This window comes from Crotalus tigris, unplaced genomic scaffold (assembly GCF_016545835.1).
Source record: "Crotalus tigris isolate CLP2741 ecotype Arizona unplaced genomic scaffold, ASM1654583v1 scf7180000017887.1893490, whole genome shotgun sequence".
Taxonomy (NCBI): domain Eukaryota; kingdom Metazoa; phylum Chordata; class Lepidosauria; order Squamata; family Viperidae; genus Crotalus; species Crotalus tigris.
The window spans coordinates 1,183,577-1,200,815 of NW_024096704.1; the positions used below are offsets into that span (position 1 = coordinate 1,183,577).

The 17,239-nt window shown below is 35.8% G+C and overlaps 1 protein-coding gene across 2 annotated transcripts in view; it reads right to left on the reverse strand.

The window, feature by feature from the left end:
• PAPSS1 (3'-phosphoadenosine 5'-phosphosulfate synthase 1) overlaps nt 1-17,239 on the reverse strand; it is a 44,252-nt gene that overhangs the window by 6,419 nt on the left and 20,594 nt on the right. For both annotated transcript variants that reach the window (XM_039344013.1, XM_039344012.1), the window contains exons 10-11: nt 14,626-14,894; nt 7,155-7,384 (exon numbers count right to left, since the gene is read on the reverse strand). In XM_039344013.1, the coding sequence (XP_039199947.1) occupies nt 7,155-7,384; nt 14,626-14,894 (499 nt within the window). The remainder of the gene's footprint in view (nt 1-7,154; nt 7,385-14,625; nt 14,895-17,239) is intronic.

A 17,239-nucleotide genomic window follows, 5' to 3' on the forward strand; every position in this document is an offset into this window, starting at 1 on the left:
TAAAACTGAGAGTGACTAATGTATAGAGTAACAAAAACAATATTTTAAAATACTTACATAAGTAATTCTAGCACTCGAGCCCAGGCAGTAGCAAATTGCAGCAAAAGCAAAAACTGGTGCCAGGTCAGCTCTTGTTTGGCCATGTGACCAGGGACAAAAAAAAAAAAAATCCCTTCCAGCTTCTCATAGTACCGAAGGGCCCAGGCAAGTCACAGAGTTAATATGGCGGCCATTTGCAACAGAGACTAAATGCAAGTCACATGGCTACAAAAGCCTGTTTTTGGTCGCAACTTTGAATTTCTAATGTAAGTTCCTTTTCTGAATTAATTCATTTGTGTGAAAACTTGCTAAATAAATGCTCGTACCTAGGGGAATCCCTGTATTTGCTCCTTTTAAATTGAGGCATCAAGGCTTAAAATTTCTAAAGTTTATACTCTACCACTGACCTAAGAGCAAATCCCATTATGAAAGAATATACATTTTACTCACATTGACCCATAGACTGTTCTAGAATATACGCATTTACAAATACATCCTGGCTACTGCTGTATAAAACCTGTATAATAGATTAGGAAATCCCGAGTGTTCTGTCAAGAAACAGAATTCACTTTTCCAGAGTTTTTATTTTAAAAAAACTTCATTGACTTACAAACCTGTATATTACAAAAGTCTAAGGGTAGTCTGCCACATTTTGTTTATAATAATAAGTACCCCAAACAGCAAGATACTTCTAGTATTACCACTATTACCTTTAAGAAAAAGTCCCTAAAGTAAGCAATTGTGTGAGTGTTGTAGTGCCAATTTTTTTGTTACAGTTAACATAACATTTAGGCTGTTGTTCAGTGTTGTCTGGGGGAATTTCTTTGAGTCATTGCTTGATTCCTGGAAATTGCCTGGAATATTCCCTGCAACTTTGAAGCGCAAGGCTTCAGAAGTGGTTCGCCACTGCCTCCTTCTTCCTAGGGCCAAACAAGAATGAATGGCACAAGGTCACCTGCTACCTTTTTGTGTAAGGTGGGGCTAGAACTCACAGTCTCCCACTTTCTATCCTGATGCCTAAACCACTACACCTAGCCAGCTCTTTTTTCATTTGGAACAATTGACAAAAAATAATAATAACCAAAATTAGAAAATAGACTGATAAGCTGTTAGTACAATGCTTCAACACTGGAAAAGGGAGACTGGTATGTTGTCATATAATTTATCCGCTCCCACTCCCAAACTGTGACAGAAGGGAGATCCAAGAGCATTCTAATATTCTTGCCACTCCTGCAGTTCTAACTATGGGAGGCCTAGCATGACTTAACTGAACTAACATCACTCATCATTACAGGCAACAAATAGTCTAACATTCTACTTCATTTGACTTCAAGTCACTATGCACATACAGTATTTATATAGAAAATCTGGCCTGCTATTTGGCAAGAGAAATGGAATAATAAAAGCCCATCAGTTTGTTCGGTGCTTTTTGATTAAAAGAAAAAAGGCAGACCTATTAAAACCTTACATTCTTCCACAGCGCCACGTTGTGTGCATTGAATCCAGGCGGCTGGTATGCCTTCCCTTTGAAGGGGGATTTCAAGAGCGGCTCCCCAGGCACCTTCTCCTAAGAACATTTCGCCCTACATCTGGGCTGCATGCTACAGACACCATCCCAAATGCGAGTTCTGCTTTCACATGCTGCCAGCCATCCTTCCTCCAATCCAACTATAGTAAACACATCTTTTCACTCTAATTAATTAGAAAGATTCGAAGATTTTGCTCAACATAATGCTTTTCCACACTGTGTTTTGTAGATGGAGATGGCAGAAGACATAGGGACTGAATTCAATGGCCAGGAGACTCACAGGTTATCAAGAAAAGAGACATTTCCTTTAGGGTTGCAAAAATGTGCTACCCATGATCCACAGCAAGCTCCTTTTGGTAATTTCTGGGAGGTTCATACACTACAAAGGGTAAGCTCTCCTTGTAATAAAAAAAACAAATGCTATATTATTATTGTTGTTATTATTGTTATTATTAGATATTTTTTGCCATCAGCTTTTCCCAGATATTCTTGCTAGCAATGCCTTATTCACACAACACACACAAACACCACACACAAAAACAATGAAGCAAGTATGATATAACTATACTCAAATTCTTTGTTGTCGTGAGCATGTCTAAAGGGATCTTAGCTACTAGAGCCTGGATTGAGACATTTTTTGTCCTTCCCCTGGGCTATCCGTTTGGCTTCAATGTAAGCACTGGAGTCTGAAGAAGCAGGACAGAAAGAATACTGACACTTTTGAACTTTGGTGCTGGAGAAGACTCCCGACGATACCTTGGCCAGCCAAGAAAAGAAATAAAAGAAACAAACAATTCAATTCAGAGTTCTCACTAGAGGCACAAATAACTCAAATTTTCATATCTCAGACACATTATGCAAAGACCTTCTTTTTCTGGAGAAGGTTCTAATTCTAGATTCCATTTCTCTTCAGGAAGTCATGGCATTTGTGCATAAGGCTAGGGCGTTGCTCTTTACTTATAATTCTATAAAATTATTGCGCCATTTTCAAAAATTTACTACTTGAATTCCTTTGCTATTTGCAATCCCATCCTTTTTTCCCCCTTTTAGATCAGTTGGATTATAAATCTATGGGCAGGGTTTATTTTGTTTTTAATTATCTGTAGCATATCACAAGTGTTAGGTGTTTTGTAGGTTGCTAATGATCATTCATAAATCAAACAATAGTTTAGTGGCTTTGCAAATTTCTAACTCTCATGAGAAAGCTATTTTTTTAAAGGAACAGAAGAAAATTTTACTTAATCAAGGGTAATTTTTGCTCTACCTTTTTGGTTTTGCAAAAAGATTTTTTTTGCAAAATTCTTAGATAATGTATTGTTTCATTATAAGAAATATATCTTTCCTACCACTAGGAAACACAAATAGCAGCCAAAATTAAATTTTTTGGCTCTTAGTAAATCTTAAGTAAATCAAAAACTATATTTTCTTTAGATTTCCTCAATTAAAAATTAATATCTTGTGTAAGTCATAAAAATGGCACTGATGAGCTAACAATAGCTGGTGAGCTGCTTCTTTCATTTGATTCTTTTTATTCATGATTTATTTTAATTTAATTTGATTTGATTAGCTGACTTTATTTATTTTTGTTGCTCCCTGAAAATAACTAAGTAGTCAAAAGCTCTTGAGGACAGACAGTTTGGTGCAGTGGTTAAAATACCAGACTGGAAACCAGCAGACCATGAGTTCTAGTTCCATCTTTGACACAGAACCAGTTGGGTGAACTTGGGCAGGTCATTTTTTCTCATCTGTAGGAAAGAGGCAATGGCAAATCACTTCCGAAAATCTTGCCAAGACAACTGCAGGGACTTAGTCCAAGTAGTTGCCAGGAACAATGACTTAAAGGCACGCACACAAAACAAAAACAAAAATACATCCTGAGTGTCTTAGAATTTAATCCAAACCCTTCAAGAAAGGAAAATGGAACAGAGATAATAAAAAATGGTAACAGAATGAGTCCAAGGTCTCAGAATCTATCTAAATCTTCTTCTCAGCACAACTTCATATGCTTTTAATTAACAGCTGCCTTTATTTCATACGACATCCTGCTTCCTAACCACAAAACCCTAATTCTCTGTTTGGTTTACTCTCTGCAATTTTGTTTTGTTTGGGATGCTGAACATAAAAAGTTTTTGAGAATTAAGTCCCCAAATACCTTTCACTTAGACAAGTGAACTATACTCACTAGAACCAAAGGGCAGCAAATGACAATATATTGGTTTTTAAGACTCTGGGATGAGTCTTAAACAGACTTCTGCTGGAAGTTTTTCTTGATGAGCCCCAATAGATTTTCAAGAATCAATGAGATACTGTTTGATGTCAATAGCATCTATACTATTTACCACTATGTCTAAAAGTCACAGGTCCTCCCCATCCCTTGCTCTAGAAGTACAGGGTTTACAAAAATTAAACTTTTGAAACAATTAAGCAGGACTGGGGATTACTATGGTATCCCCATGGCTATGCTCATTTAATTTAAGATGTAGAGTGATCTGGACTCTGAGTTTTGCTTTAAGTATAAAAGCAGAAAATGCACCAGACTGCCAGTCAAACATCCAAGTAAATTAGCACTGAAGTTAAGTGCTAGTTTTTATAATTGTTTTTTTTATATTTATTGTGTTTTGTACATATGAAATTAAAATACAAATATGAAATAGATCTCCTTAAAGCTAGTTTCTGTAACAAATAGAAAACCTGCAATATAGGTAGTCCTCGACTTACGACCATAATGGAGCCCAAAATTTCTGTTGCTAAGTGAGACATTTGTTAAGTGAGTTTTGCCCCATTTTACAATCCTTTTTGCCACAGTTAAGTGAATTAGTGCAGTTGATAATTTAGTAACCCGGTTGAATCTGGCTTCCCCATTGACTTTGCTTTGCTTTGTCAGAAGGTTGCAAAAGGGGATCACATGATCCTGGGACGCCGCAAAGGTCAGAAATATGAGCCAGTTACCAAGCATCTGAATTATGATCACATGATCATGGGAAAGCTGCACGATCATAGCTGTGAAAAACAGTCATAAGTCACTTTTTTCAGTGCCACTGTAACTTTGAATGGTCACTAAATGAACTGTTGTAAATCAAGGACTATCTATAGGACAATATTCATTGGATTGCTCATCAATACCTATCCTATACTGAGGGGAAAAAAATCACAAGACAAAATGCTTCATTTTTAAAAGAAAATACTTATTGCTGTTTTTAGTAGCAAATACTTTTTTTCTGATGATACTTTCAGACACTCAGATGTGACACTAATCAAAGTTTCCATTTGGATCTAAATTGGAAAGTGAAATTGTGAGGCAAAAAGGAATTAGCGAGTGGCTTATATAAGCCATTCCATGACTTCTCTCATGGCTTTATGATATGACCAAACTTAGAGGGTTTATTGTGAAATAGTACTTATTATATTAAAAACACAAACCAGGCAAGCTTTGTAATGGCCAGAATTAAAAACAATATCCTGATGTAACAGTAAGAAATTATGGATAATGTAACAGACTTCAACTCACAGAATGCTATACAGAACAGACTATAATTATTTTAAAAGATTGCATTAATAAAGTTGCATATTTAAGCCCTGAGGAAACTTAGAGCATTGTTTTATTTCCCCTTCTGTATAATGTCTTTAACTGAGTTAAACTTATGATGCTTCAGAAGAACTAATTACTTAAACCACTTTGTTACACACACACAATGGGGCAAACTGATGATCAGTACAATCCACTTTCAGGATTATGTTAATATATTAAAGCTGTTCCTAAAGTGTTAAAGTAACTTTCTAATGCAGAGATGGGAGGTTTTTTTGCAGCTACATTTTGCAACTGGTTTTTTTAACAACAGTAAACTGACTTCTGTTTTCTGCACTGGTGATGGTTTTCAGTCCAGTTTTTCTCCAGTATTGAATTTATCACCCAGTTTTGGAAAGACTAAGGAATTGAATCACTCTGATTTTTAGTCTTTTCTTAAAGAAACAAAATGGAGGTTGTTACATAATTGAGAGAAGAGAGACAACAATTTAATTCCTCAACTGGCTGTAGAAAATAAAAAGCTGAAAATGTTGCCCCCAAATTAACACAATCAATCAAGTAATAACTGTTCCTTTCTTCAGCTATGAAAAATGTGTTACTTTACATTAAATGACAGGAAGTATGTTAAAATTATGTATTTCAAATTACCAGACTCTATTCTCTCATCAAGAGTAACTATGTGAAAATCCATGCAATAGATTAACAAACCCTTGTATAAAATCAGCAGCACTGCAGAGAATATATATTCCAACATAGGATTATTTATACAGAAAAAAAATTAGACAAACTTGTAGTTTTCATAGATGAGAAAATGTCTGTAATAATTAACATACTAAAACTTTAAACATGTAGTTCAAAGCTTGTCAAATGGTTTGTTGTTGTTAGTTGCGAAGTCGTGTCCGACCCATCGCGACCCCATGGACAATGTTCCTCCAGGTCTTCCTGTCCTCTACCATCTTCTGGAGTCCATTTAAATTCACACCTACTGCTTCAGTGACTCCATCCAGCCATCTCATTCTCTGTCGTCCCCTTCTTCTATTGCCCTCAATCTTTCCCAGCATTAGGCCCTTCTCCAGTGAGTCCTTCCTTCTCATTAGGTGGCCAAAGTATTTGAGTTTCAACTTCAGGATCTGGCCTTCTAAAGAGCAGTCGGGGTTGATCTCTTCTAGGACTGACCGGTTTGAACGCCTTGCAGTCCAAGGGATTCGCAGGAGTCTTCTCCAGCACCATAGTTCAAAGGCCTCAATTCTTTTGCGTTCAGCCTTTCTTATGGTCCAACTTTCACAGCCATACATTGCAACTGGGAAAACCATGGCCTGGACTATACGCACTTTTGTTGGCAGGGTGATGTCTCTGCTTTTTAGTATGCTGTCTAGATTTGCCATAGCTTTCCTCCCCAGGAGCAAGCGTCTTTTAATTTCTTGGCTGCAGTCCCCATCTGAGGTGATCTTGGAGCCCAGAAAAATAAAATCTGTCACTACCTCCATTTCTTCCCCATCTATTTGCCAGGAATTGAGAGGGCCGGATGCCATGATTTTGGTTTTCTTAATGTTGAGTTTCAAGCCAACTTTTTCACTCTCCTTCTTTACCCGCATCAAGAGGCTCTTTAGTTCCTCTTCACTTTCTGCCATTAGAGTGGTAGTCAAATGGTTCAATAGTATCAAAAAGAACTTTATTCCCAAGTGGAGAGATTAAAATAAAAAAAAATGCAATATGATCTACAGTATCATGACAACCAAAATTTTCCATTATAAATGTGAGAACGATCTTTGGGCCAATTCCAGGCCACCCAGAATAGTAAAACAACTATAGATAAGCTTTTAATTAATTTAGACGTAAGTCACAGGATATAAGAAGTTAAAATGCATGGTATGATTTCAAATTATAGGTTTCTAAATTATACAGAAAATGGACTGAATATGAGGCCTGAGAAATAAGAATTTATTTGGAAATCAAGCAATTTATGGTGAGATATAATGGCATGTAAAACCAAACCCCAAATCCATACCCAAAATATTATGTGGGGCATTCATTTTTAACCCCACCTCCCCTAAAACTTACAATTGGGAGTCGTAGTAATCCATGCACTTCTTTTTCTTATTATACGCTGCCACTCTAAAAGGTACAATTTCCAATGTTATCAAGCCTGGTGCCATAGTCAGGACTTTGGCACCATGGGTTGGATCATAGAGGTCTTTTCCAGTCTCTGGATGTGGCATTCCAGCGGGATCTCGGCCCACTATATAGAAGTTTGCTCCAGCTACCATTCTCGCCCTGCAATGCCACTGAACCTAGAATAAGATTCAAGATATTAGCAAAAATCAGAACTTGAAAAGAAGGTGCAAGAGACATAAAAATGATCTCTAATAGATAAAAGAAAAGCAGGTGTCTTCTGATCAAGGGCACATCTACTATGGTTGTCGTCAACTTATTTATTGTATGTTAGAGACATCATCAAAAATTCTAATGCACAAAACACTGCCTGGCAGTTTGTACAGCAGCTGTACAAACAAACAGAAGGATGCCACTTATCATTCCAGAGAATCACATTGAAAGAATGCCTCAAAAATTTCAGTGTGAACACATGTACCCATAAAAGGAAAAAAAGACAATCAAACTAGTAGGTAGCCATGCTCCATTGGAAGCAGAATTCCAGAGAATAGCTCTCTATGTAATAGTGTCTTGTTTTTAAACAACTAGTTAAAATGCCTTTTAAAGTTAAAAGAAGAATAAGAAAAAAATGTATTACTTTATCTAAGGTGCTTTTCTCAAAAGGCAACTAGACTATGTTTTTTTCATTGAACAAGAAATTTTATTTTTCCTTGAGGAAGAGGATGTTTCACTTCTCATCCAAGAAGTTTCATCCAGTCAAAACTGATGAAACTTCTTGGATAAGAAGCAAAACTTCTTCCTCAAGGGAGAAAAAAAACATTTCTTCCTCAAGGAAAAAAACATAGTCCAGTTGCCTTTAAAAAAAAAAAAAAGCATCTTTGAGACAATCATGACCTGGATGACTGTGAATCTCCATAGACATTTATTAATTATTTATATGTTAATCAAGAAAAAGTAGCATCTGGGAAACTATGTATTTTCTAGGCTGAGTCGTTGCATGTTTCTTTCAAACTGAGAACATATTTCACATGGATGTATTTACATGTACACTAACAAATATGTTTGTCATTTTTTTGGCAATGCAGTTTCTCTGCATAAAGAATAGCCCTACAAGAGAAACCATACATATGTTTTGTCTAAGAAAGGGAGAAATACAGAATTATTAATGAAAAAAGGTGGTAAAAGGAACAAGAGATGTACAGTAATAACAGTGGTTTAAACCTCTTGACAAGGGCTGTCATCAAATTAAACATCAGTTAAGTGATATGCATAAATTCACGTGAAAGTCAAGACAGTTCTGGATGCACATGTCGTCATACTTTTTTCCATTTTAGATTATGTGTATGTGTCAGAACACGTATCATCCTAAAAGAATGGTGTTGTTTTCCATGCGTGAAATAGAAGTGCTTTTAGTACATGCAGTACTTGTATTTTAAAAATACACATATATATTTATTAAATATTTTTTAAAGATAGGCAACACATCTTTAAGATGAATCAACATGTTGAATATTATAAATTTTGTTATGCAATTTTGTTCTCATTAATATATTGAACATTGCAAATTTACTTGTGAGATTTACAGATTCAAAATACATTCTGAAACAGTATTTTAATTATTATTTTGTTCTTCCTATCTGAGGATTTTTTACCACCTAGAAAAGAAAAAAGGAAGGAAATTGAAATCCTAAATGTTTCTAGAATACTATTCCTAAATAGTACTTATTTTATGCTAATCAAGAGATTTTAAATCCATGTGCTTTCATTATAGGAATAATTTATTAATTTTTTTAAAAAAATCTTAAAACAAGAATTCTTTATTCTGGAAGCTATGGCAATCATTTCCGATAAAAGTATGTAAAGGACATGCAAATACTATGAGGTGGAAAAGAAATACATTACCTGGTTTATTTTTTTGCTTTTTTATCTTGCAACCAACTCAGTACTATTCACAAACTACACAATATATGTTTCCAGGATTGCCATAAAAAAAATTACCCAACAGACATGGGTTGTTTTTAAATCTAAGTCTTCAATAGTGCCATTTTATATTTAGTAGACAGCATTAGATTAGCAGTACTGAAAAATTTCTTTTTCTGGAGAACGCTTGATACTGGTATATTTTTTATGCTTTCATGACAGCAAGATTCTTTTCAGTTGTCTCCGTACATCCAGATGGCTACCTTCTGCAAATAATGCTAAATAAGAAAATTGGTTTTTGAGAACACAATCTGAATTATATGACTACTAGTCTGCTTACACAGGATGACTGCACTTTACAAGAGCTACAAAGTTGATTTGGCTAAAAGTATGGTGAGCTTGATCAAGATGGCTTTAAACTTATCTCAGTATATACACATACTCTTGGTCTATTGGGGTAAGCAATGCCATCCAAAGGAATAAGAAATAACGAGCCAAAAGAAAGTAAGTGATGATGTAGAAAAAGGAAAAGAACACAGCTAAATCAGAAGAAACTAATGGGGCTACAGCAGAACTACTCAAATATTTAGCTAAATTTTCTCCAAGAGAGAACATATTCCACCAAGTAAATGTGAGAAGTAGATAAAGGGGTAGGATTAAAAGTCTGAAACTGACAAACATGGGGCTCAAGAATACTGTATCTACTGCATTTACATCCTAAACAAAGAAAATTCTAAATTTAAGAACAGCACCAAGGGAAAAATAAAGAGTAAAAAAAAAATATAAACACAAGTCAAAAATTCTCTGCAAATGTCCCTATATTGTTAATCTAATATTGTCAATCCAGAACAAACTAGACCTGAAAATTGCCCTTTTGCAAATAAAATGTATGCACATGACAAAGTTGTATGTGTGCACATGTGCAATGTGTACCCTATGTGCAAGGATATTGCCAGGAGTCCTCAAAAAGGCACAAAGAATAAAAGATTAACTGAATAACTGGTTAGCATCAACAGCCTATAAACAAGCAATACCATCTATTACTTTCACTAACATATGCATTTACTTTTTCATACACAATTAAGCATACATATATAAATAGATACATATACACTCCCTTCCTGCCTTCTGGTACAAAGAACCATCATCACTACCTTAATACAGAATAGAGATGGGTTAGAAGTAACAGACTGTTCTACTGGAAAAGGAAGTGAAGAAAAAAGAAGGAAGAAAGCTAGATAGAAATAAGGCAAGAAAAGGTCCGAAAGGGTGTAGGGTTTCCTGCCCGAGCAGGGGGTTGGACTAGATGACCTCCAAGGTCCCTTCCAACTTTACTACTATTTTTATTATTATTATTAAAGAAAAGTAGGACAAGACAAGACAAAAAAAAGTGAAAAGCTATATTTAGGCATTATGTAGCAAGAAGGATGAAGGATACCTCACTTGGTAATAATATTTGGGAAAAAAACCTCTTTCATCAAGAGGTGATTAAAAACTGCGTAGGAATTAGTAATAAAATGTGGCTACAAAACAAAAAAAAAGGAAAATGCAAGACTGACCACATCATCCAAATATAATTTCAAAATCACAAAGAGTAATTATTCTACTTTATTCTGCTTAGGTCACCGATTCTGTTCACCATCTGTTAAGATGAGTTTAGACACACCAGAACAGTTTCAGAGAAGGGCAATGAGGTGATTAAGGGAGCAGAAAGTCAGTCCTATGGAAAAATATGAAAGTTACCAGGATCGTTTAGTTTTCAAAAGGGAACTGTATAATAGCACTCTTTATATACTTAAAAAGGGTGCCATACTAAACACTATGATCTTCCTTAGTATTTTCTACCATTCTAGAATGCAGGATATGGAAATGGATTTTACGTTATGAAAGGACAGATTATAACTGATTGTTAGGGAAAAAACTTTAATAGTAAGAGCAATTCAACAATGAAAACATTCACTGGAGGAAAGTTATCTGCCTGGGATTCCTGCACTAAGAACAGATTTGGATTCAGCAGTCTAAATTATTTTGTACAATTATAGGACTCCATGATTCAAAGACAGGTTTGGGGTTTAATGCAACATGCCATCCTGACAAACCAAAAACTGAATTTAAAAGAACTTTAAATTGGAACAATTTGGAGAACTACAAAAGATATTTAAATAGAAATCCTTTGTACAACAACATGCTAACATTACCACCAGGAGCTACATCATCCACTGCCAGAGATTTGTATCCGGACCACAGAAAAGAGTTCTGCTGATGGGAGAGAGGCATGTTGCAAAAGCTGTTTTTCCCTATCACCCTAAAGTTTTGATTGATGGAAGATTCACTGGTAACAAAGACTCACAACTGTACTGTTCAGCTCAGGGCATTTAAGGATATTGTACGTTTGAGGAGCTACATTCAGACTGTTACAAGAGGAATGCAATAAAGTTGACAATTCATTTTACAATAAGCATTCAGACCATGTGTGAGAAAGTACAGTTTTGAAATGTATGCAAACTTAGTTGTAATTGTATATACATTCATCTTTCCCATGGAATCTAACAAATTTGCTTTTCTAAAGAAATCACTGGTTTTCAGTATCTTTTGTTGCCATGTGAAAACAGCCTATCTGCTGAAAATATACTTGCCTAATTTATTTGATGACATATCATACTTTATAAAAATTTTATTAAAAAAAGAAGACAGAATGGAAAAAGTGATATGTTTATACAAAACATATCACAAAACATAACCATTAATCTTTACTGACAGGAAAGCTATGTTCCAACACTCAATAACTATATTGGTGTAGCAGCTGTCTGTTCTGCAAGTCATTTGTTTTACAGAAACAAATCTGGTACCAATGTCTTCTAAATGACCTAAAGAAAATGATTAAAGGAAAAGTTGTCTTTTATTAGTTGGCTAAAGTACAATATTGGCAAATGGTTTTCTGAGGTCATTGGAAAACACGGCATAAATTGAATAATGTTTCTTATTTTATTTGCAATCATCACTTAGGACTACAAGTGTAGTTCTTCTTCCTCTCCTTGCTTCCATGCCCTCCAAACATAGGAAAGAATGCCCACATACATGGCATGGATTATTTTCAGTAGCCACAATAAAAATGACAATACACAAAGAACGTGAATGAATGGAAAGGTTCCGCTGAAGTTATAATTGGTTTACATCTAGTTTAGAGTCCAAAGGGTGAATTATTAACAAAAAAAAATATTTTTGAATAAGCCATTATTTTAGACATGTAAAATGGAAATAGGAGTAATCCTTTCCATTCATTCTCCTCTCAAATATTATCTCAAATCTCCTACAGATATTGTACTTCATTCCAATACACACAGACTCCTCAAAACTTGCAGCCTTGTGAGTTGAGATTCCAAAATGCCCAGAGGGCCGTAATATACATTTTGCAGTTATAATCTACCTTTCTTCAAGGTGTTCAAGGCAGGGTACATTATATTCCCCCTCCAATGGACTTTGTCATACAATAAGCTTAGTCTTTTCACTGATTGCATGAAGGAACCAAAAATGTATGGAGCAACAACAACAAACACAGCTCTGATCTTCCTCTACTATAATCATACGATACATTATAATAGAATAAGACCTAGAATTATTTCAACTTAGTATTCACCCTCAGGATGAACATTTTTAATATCATGTTTTGTTAATTCTGCCAGCAATTGTTGGATCAATAAGCATTATTTTTCCTGTCAGAATTATGGAGGAGTATCAGATTTTTATCAGATAGCTTATTATACCACTGTACTTCCAGTTATTGAAGAACTGTATCACACTGTTGAACTAAGATTGTGATAAGTAGGTTGTGCACAACTGAAATTCATGTGTCTATTTTGGAGTAGCCTATTAAGGGAAAAACACTTCTGCCAACTAGAAGGAATGATGGATTTCTCAAATTTGATGTTTTCCCAAAGTACTGAATTCATCAATCATAATTCTGAGACTATGGGATCAATTTGAGTTGTCTTTCCAGACTCCCAGTAACAAAGCTAAAGCAAGAAACGTAGGAAAAGGAGAGAAGTATATCAAAAAGAGGTTTGAGCCAGAAATCTGGAACCTACTTGGCAAATTGAAGGTTAGCATGATGTATACAGTACAATCCCAGGATTGTACTAGTTCACATAAGCTGTCCATGAGGTATCCCTCTAAATGTTTTCAATTAATTTTACTTTATGGTGTAATGAAAGTAGAACTTTATTAATTACTGAGGAATAACCATCTTAATTATTTTGAATGTACAGTATTTCATTCCAATTTTAATTCAATTACTACATAAATTAAATCAAATTTAGCTCTGTCCTGACTTCACCCACATTGGAGTACAATGCCTGGCACACTGCTGAAAGCGCTTTCTGGCCCCTAGTTTGAGAAAGAGCAGCACCGTATGGCAATGCCATGGTTTCCCTGCCCAGCAAAGAGTATTGCATTGCTTCAATCTCTGGCATCAGCAGGAGGAAGCAACAGGATAGGATTAACATCTGAGCAAATAAATAGTTCATGCTGCCTGACTGATTTGAAAGGGACCCTGTCTCAAGCCTCTGGCTGTTCCAAATGTCAGCAAAAGGTAACAATCACAATGAAAAAAAAAAGCTAAAGAACAGCAATATTTCATGTTTGGAACACAATTATATTTCTATTCCAACCAATGACAAAGATTTTCTGTTGCACATTTTTCCTTCACATACATCTACTAACACGTCAAGTTAACAAAGCCATGCAGTGAACTGCTTTCTTAGCATAGTTACATAGTTACAGATTGGAATAATTCTGAAAACAATTCATTTTCATTTCTGGGCTAAGGCAGAAGTAAGATGATTTGTTTTCTTAGCAAATCATCTTACTTACTTCAACAAGATACAGTGTTCAATATGATACCGTGAATGGTTTGAAGATAATAAAAATTTAAACACAGAAAGAGAGGAATAGAAGCGACCCCGGTGGATAGGAAGTGAAGTGTCACACACATGTATAGAACAGTAATGGCAGAGAAGTTCAATATCACAAATACCAACAAAAAGAGCAAAATAATTTAAGGCTTTCTGCCATTTCTTCAGTCAGTGTGCTTTCAATGGTTTACTCACACTTGTCTCAACTCCACATACAGATCTGAAAGAAAACACTAGAATGAAGAGGAGTTGGGAACCAGCTGTTCAGTTCTGGCTATGGTTCAGTATGTTAAGAACACTGTAACTTTGTTGAAATGAAAAGATGAAGAAATAGAGTAAGGAGCTTGTCTGTAAACAAGAAACTTCTGAAAATCAACACAACAGGACCTTTCTATTAAGGCCTCTAAACCAAATTTTATAAACAACTCATGGCAGGAAAGTTCTGGAGAACCATGAATCAAATAAGGGTCTTGTGGTGAAGCACTGCTGCCTGGAGGAGACCATATTGATAAATGAACTCAGGAAGTCAGCTGAAATGAACAAAACAAATGGATGAAGGACTTAGCAAGCTGTGGTATATGACGTCGTACCTCAGTTGGTCCAGCATACATCATCGGAGAGGGAAATATGGCCACAACAGTTGTTTCTGGATTCAATATTCCTTCCTCTAGCACTGCTGCATGTTGCTTCATTCGCCACATCAAAGGAACATCATCATCCTTTGTCCAGCCACCCAGAGGATGCAAAAGCAGAACTGGGCGCCTGTAACCTCGATCCAGAAGCTGCTTATGAGTATCCTGCATCAACAGGGCATGTCCATTGTGCACAGGGTTACGCAATTGGAAAGCAAAGACAGCATCTGAAGAAAGAAGGGAAAGATGTCAACAATTCTAGAAGTAACAAATCAACAATTCTAGTAATCAATGACAAGTGAGCACCAATGTTTTATTCAACTCTGTTTGGCTTGTAATATATTAAAAAAAAGGGGGGGGGATGGTTAGAGATAGCCAGTTGCAGAGAGATATCTCAATAGATTATCCCCCTAATTATGGCTAATGTTTGAAAGATCAGAATACAACAGTATGAACGCTGATATGATGAACTATAGTTCTACTGGTAATCATCAAAATCCTATAGTCAAGAGTATCTGGCTCTCATTTCCCTCAAAGAGGACGTTCTGTCAATGCTATGTCATCCCTATTTCATGCCAAAGATCTATCAAACCACTGCATATAAAATACCTTGACACTGCCTACTAATTTAAGCTGCGGGGGGGGGGAGAGAATAGTACCAGCAGGAATGTTTAAATAGCTGCCAAGAAAAGTGCAAGCTAGCACTAAGGACATGAAAGATATCCAGCCACTTAATGTATTTGCTTTCATCAATGTGGTTTTTGTATGTCTTAAACTCAAACTGAACTGAATCCCACAGCTAAAGCAACAGGATTTCCCATCTACCCTCCCCCACCCAAGACAAACAAACAAAAAACCCAAAGGGGGGTTATCACCTCTTTATCAAAGTGAAGAAAGGAAGCATACATGTAAATAAGTGAAATATGGTGATGGCAACATATTCAAAAGCTATTTCTCTATCCCCTGCGGCTGGCCATCGTAGGCCAACTCTACTATAATCATAGATAAAAAAATATCTGTACAGATGGATTGCTGATGCTGGAATAGGGCCATATTCTTCAACAAAATTATAAACTTGTTTATATTCTGCATGCATCCATAATTGTTTGCAAGTTATTTTTCATATTTATTATGTAGAACTTCAGCAGTTTTGTTCTGATTTCATGCTTGATTTTTTTTCCCATAAGCATTCAAGATATGCAAAAGTCAAGTTGTTCAATTTTAGACAATGAATTACTTTTTAAATCAATTTATCATCCAGTTTCTAAACAATAACTAGTTTATCAATTTTAAGTAAAGTAAATACTGCCAAGACCTCAGTTCCAATACATCCCAGAGAAGAGTTTTGAGGCTGTGAATCCAAATGTTAATTATTTGAAGGAAATATTTGGAGCCAAAATTCCAAGGTAAAAAATGCACATTTTAAACAGAGTTTGAGATTGGCAGTCATTTTTTCCCACTTAGAGATGGAGTGCAGGAGGGAGAGGATATCATGGTAATATTCCTTGAGGCCAACAAAAGTCATAAAATATAATATGCCATCTGTAAAGTTTTCAAAAGTCTTCATTAAGCAAGATACTTAAAAATTTAGGAGGAAAAAACATAGACGTGAAATGTGGCTAAGTTTTAAGCCATATCTGCAGCAGATTAGCCATTAAAGTTTGCAACAGTTTGCAGTCATAAAACTGGGCTCTTACAGATCCAGAACAAATATCTTTATTTATAATATGTTTCTGTTTTAAAGTAACAACTCTAACTTCAAGCCTTCTTACCCACAATTTTAGAATATTAATCTACACACTGGTCCTGTTTTCCCCAGCTATAACAGCACAGAAAAAGCAATCTGTCAGACTACTATTGATCTGTTTCTTATTTTGCCAGCATAATACAAACTGGAAAATGCTAGAGTGAAAACAAACTGACTATACCATGGTCTTCTTCATTGCTAGGTTATAAGCCTAGAAAAGTCTTTTAAAAAGAATTTTTCTTAAGCATTTTAATACCATTTATCACTACCGAGCATAATATTCTATGTTTGTTTCCATATAATACAAAACATAATACAAAACAAACCAAAATTTATGCAGATTACTGGAGACCATAGTCCCAGACAGCCATTATGGAAGAGGAAAGTATTGTGCAGGCAGTCAAAAAGATTTGGAAGTTAGGGTTAGTGTACTCTTTTGGAATACCAAATCTGCCAGTTCAGAATGCAGTCAGAAACAGAAAAAAAAAATGGCAAAACCTATGACAGCTTTGTGTGTGTGCCCTTCTCCCCCTTTACAGTTATTGGTTTTCACGACTGCAACCACAGAAACAGTGTTCTGTTGAAAATAAAGATCGGACTCTACAGCAAGAGTGGGCAATTAATTTTCCCAGAGAGCCACATGAGAAACTGGGACTGTTGTGGAGAACCAATGCCCACCCCACCAATGCTGCCCCATCCCTGCCGAGATTCCTCCCCCATCCCTGCCTTGCCCCATCTATGTTGCTGCCCTGACCCTGCCGATGTCACCTGCCCTGCCAACATTGCTATGCCCCCCCAAGGCCCCCTGGCAATGCCCCACCTCTA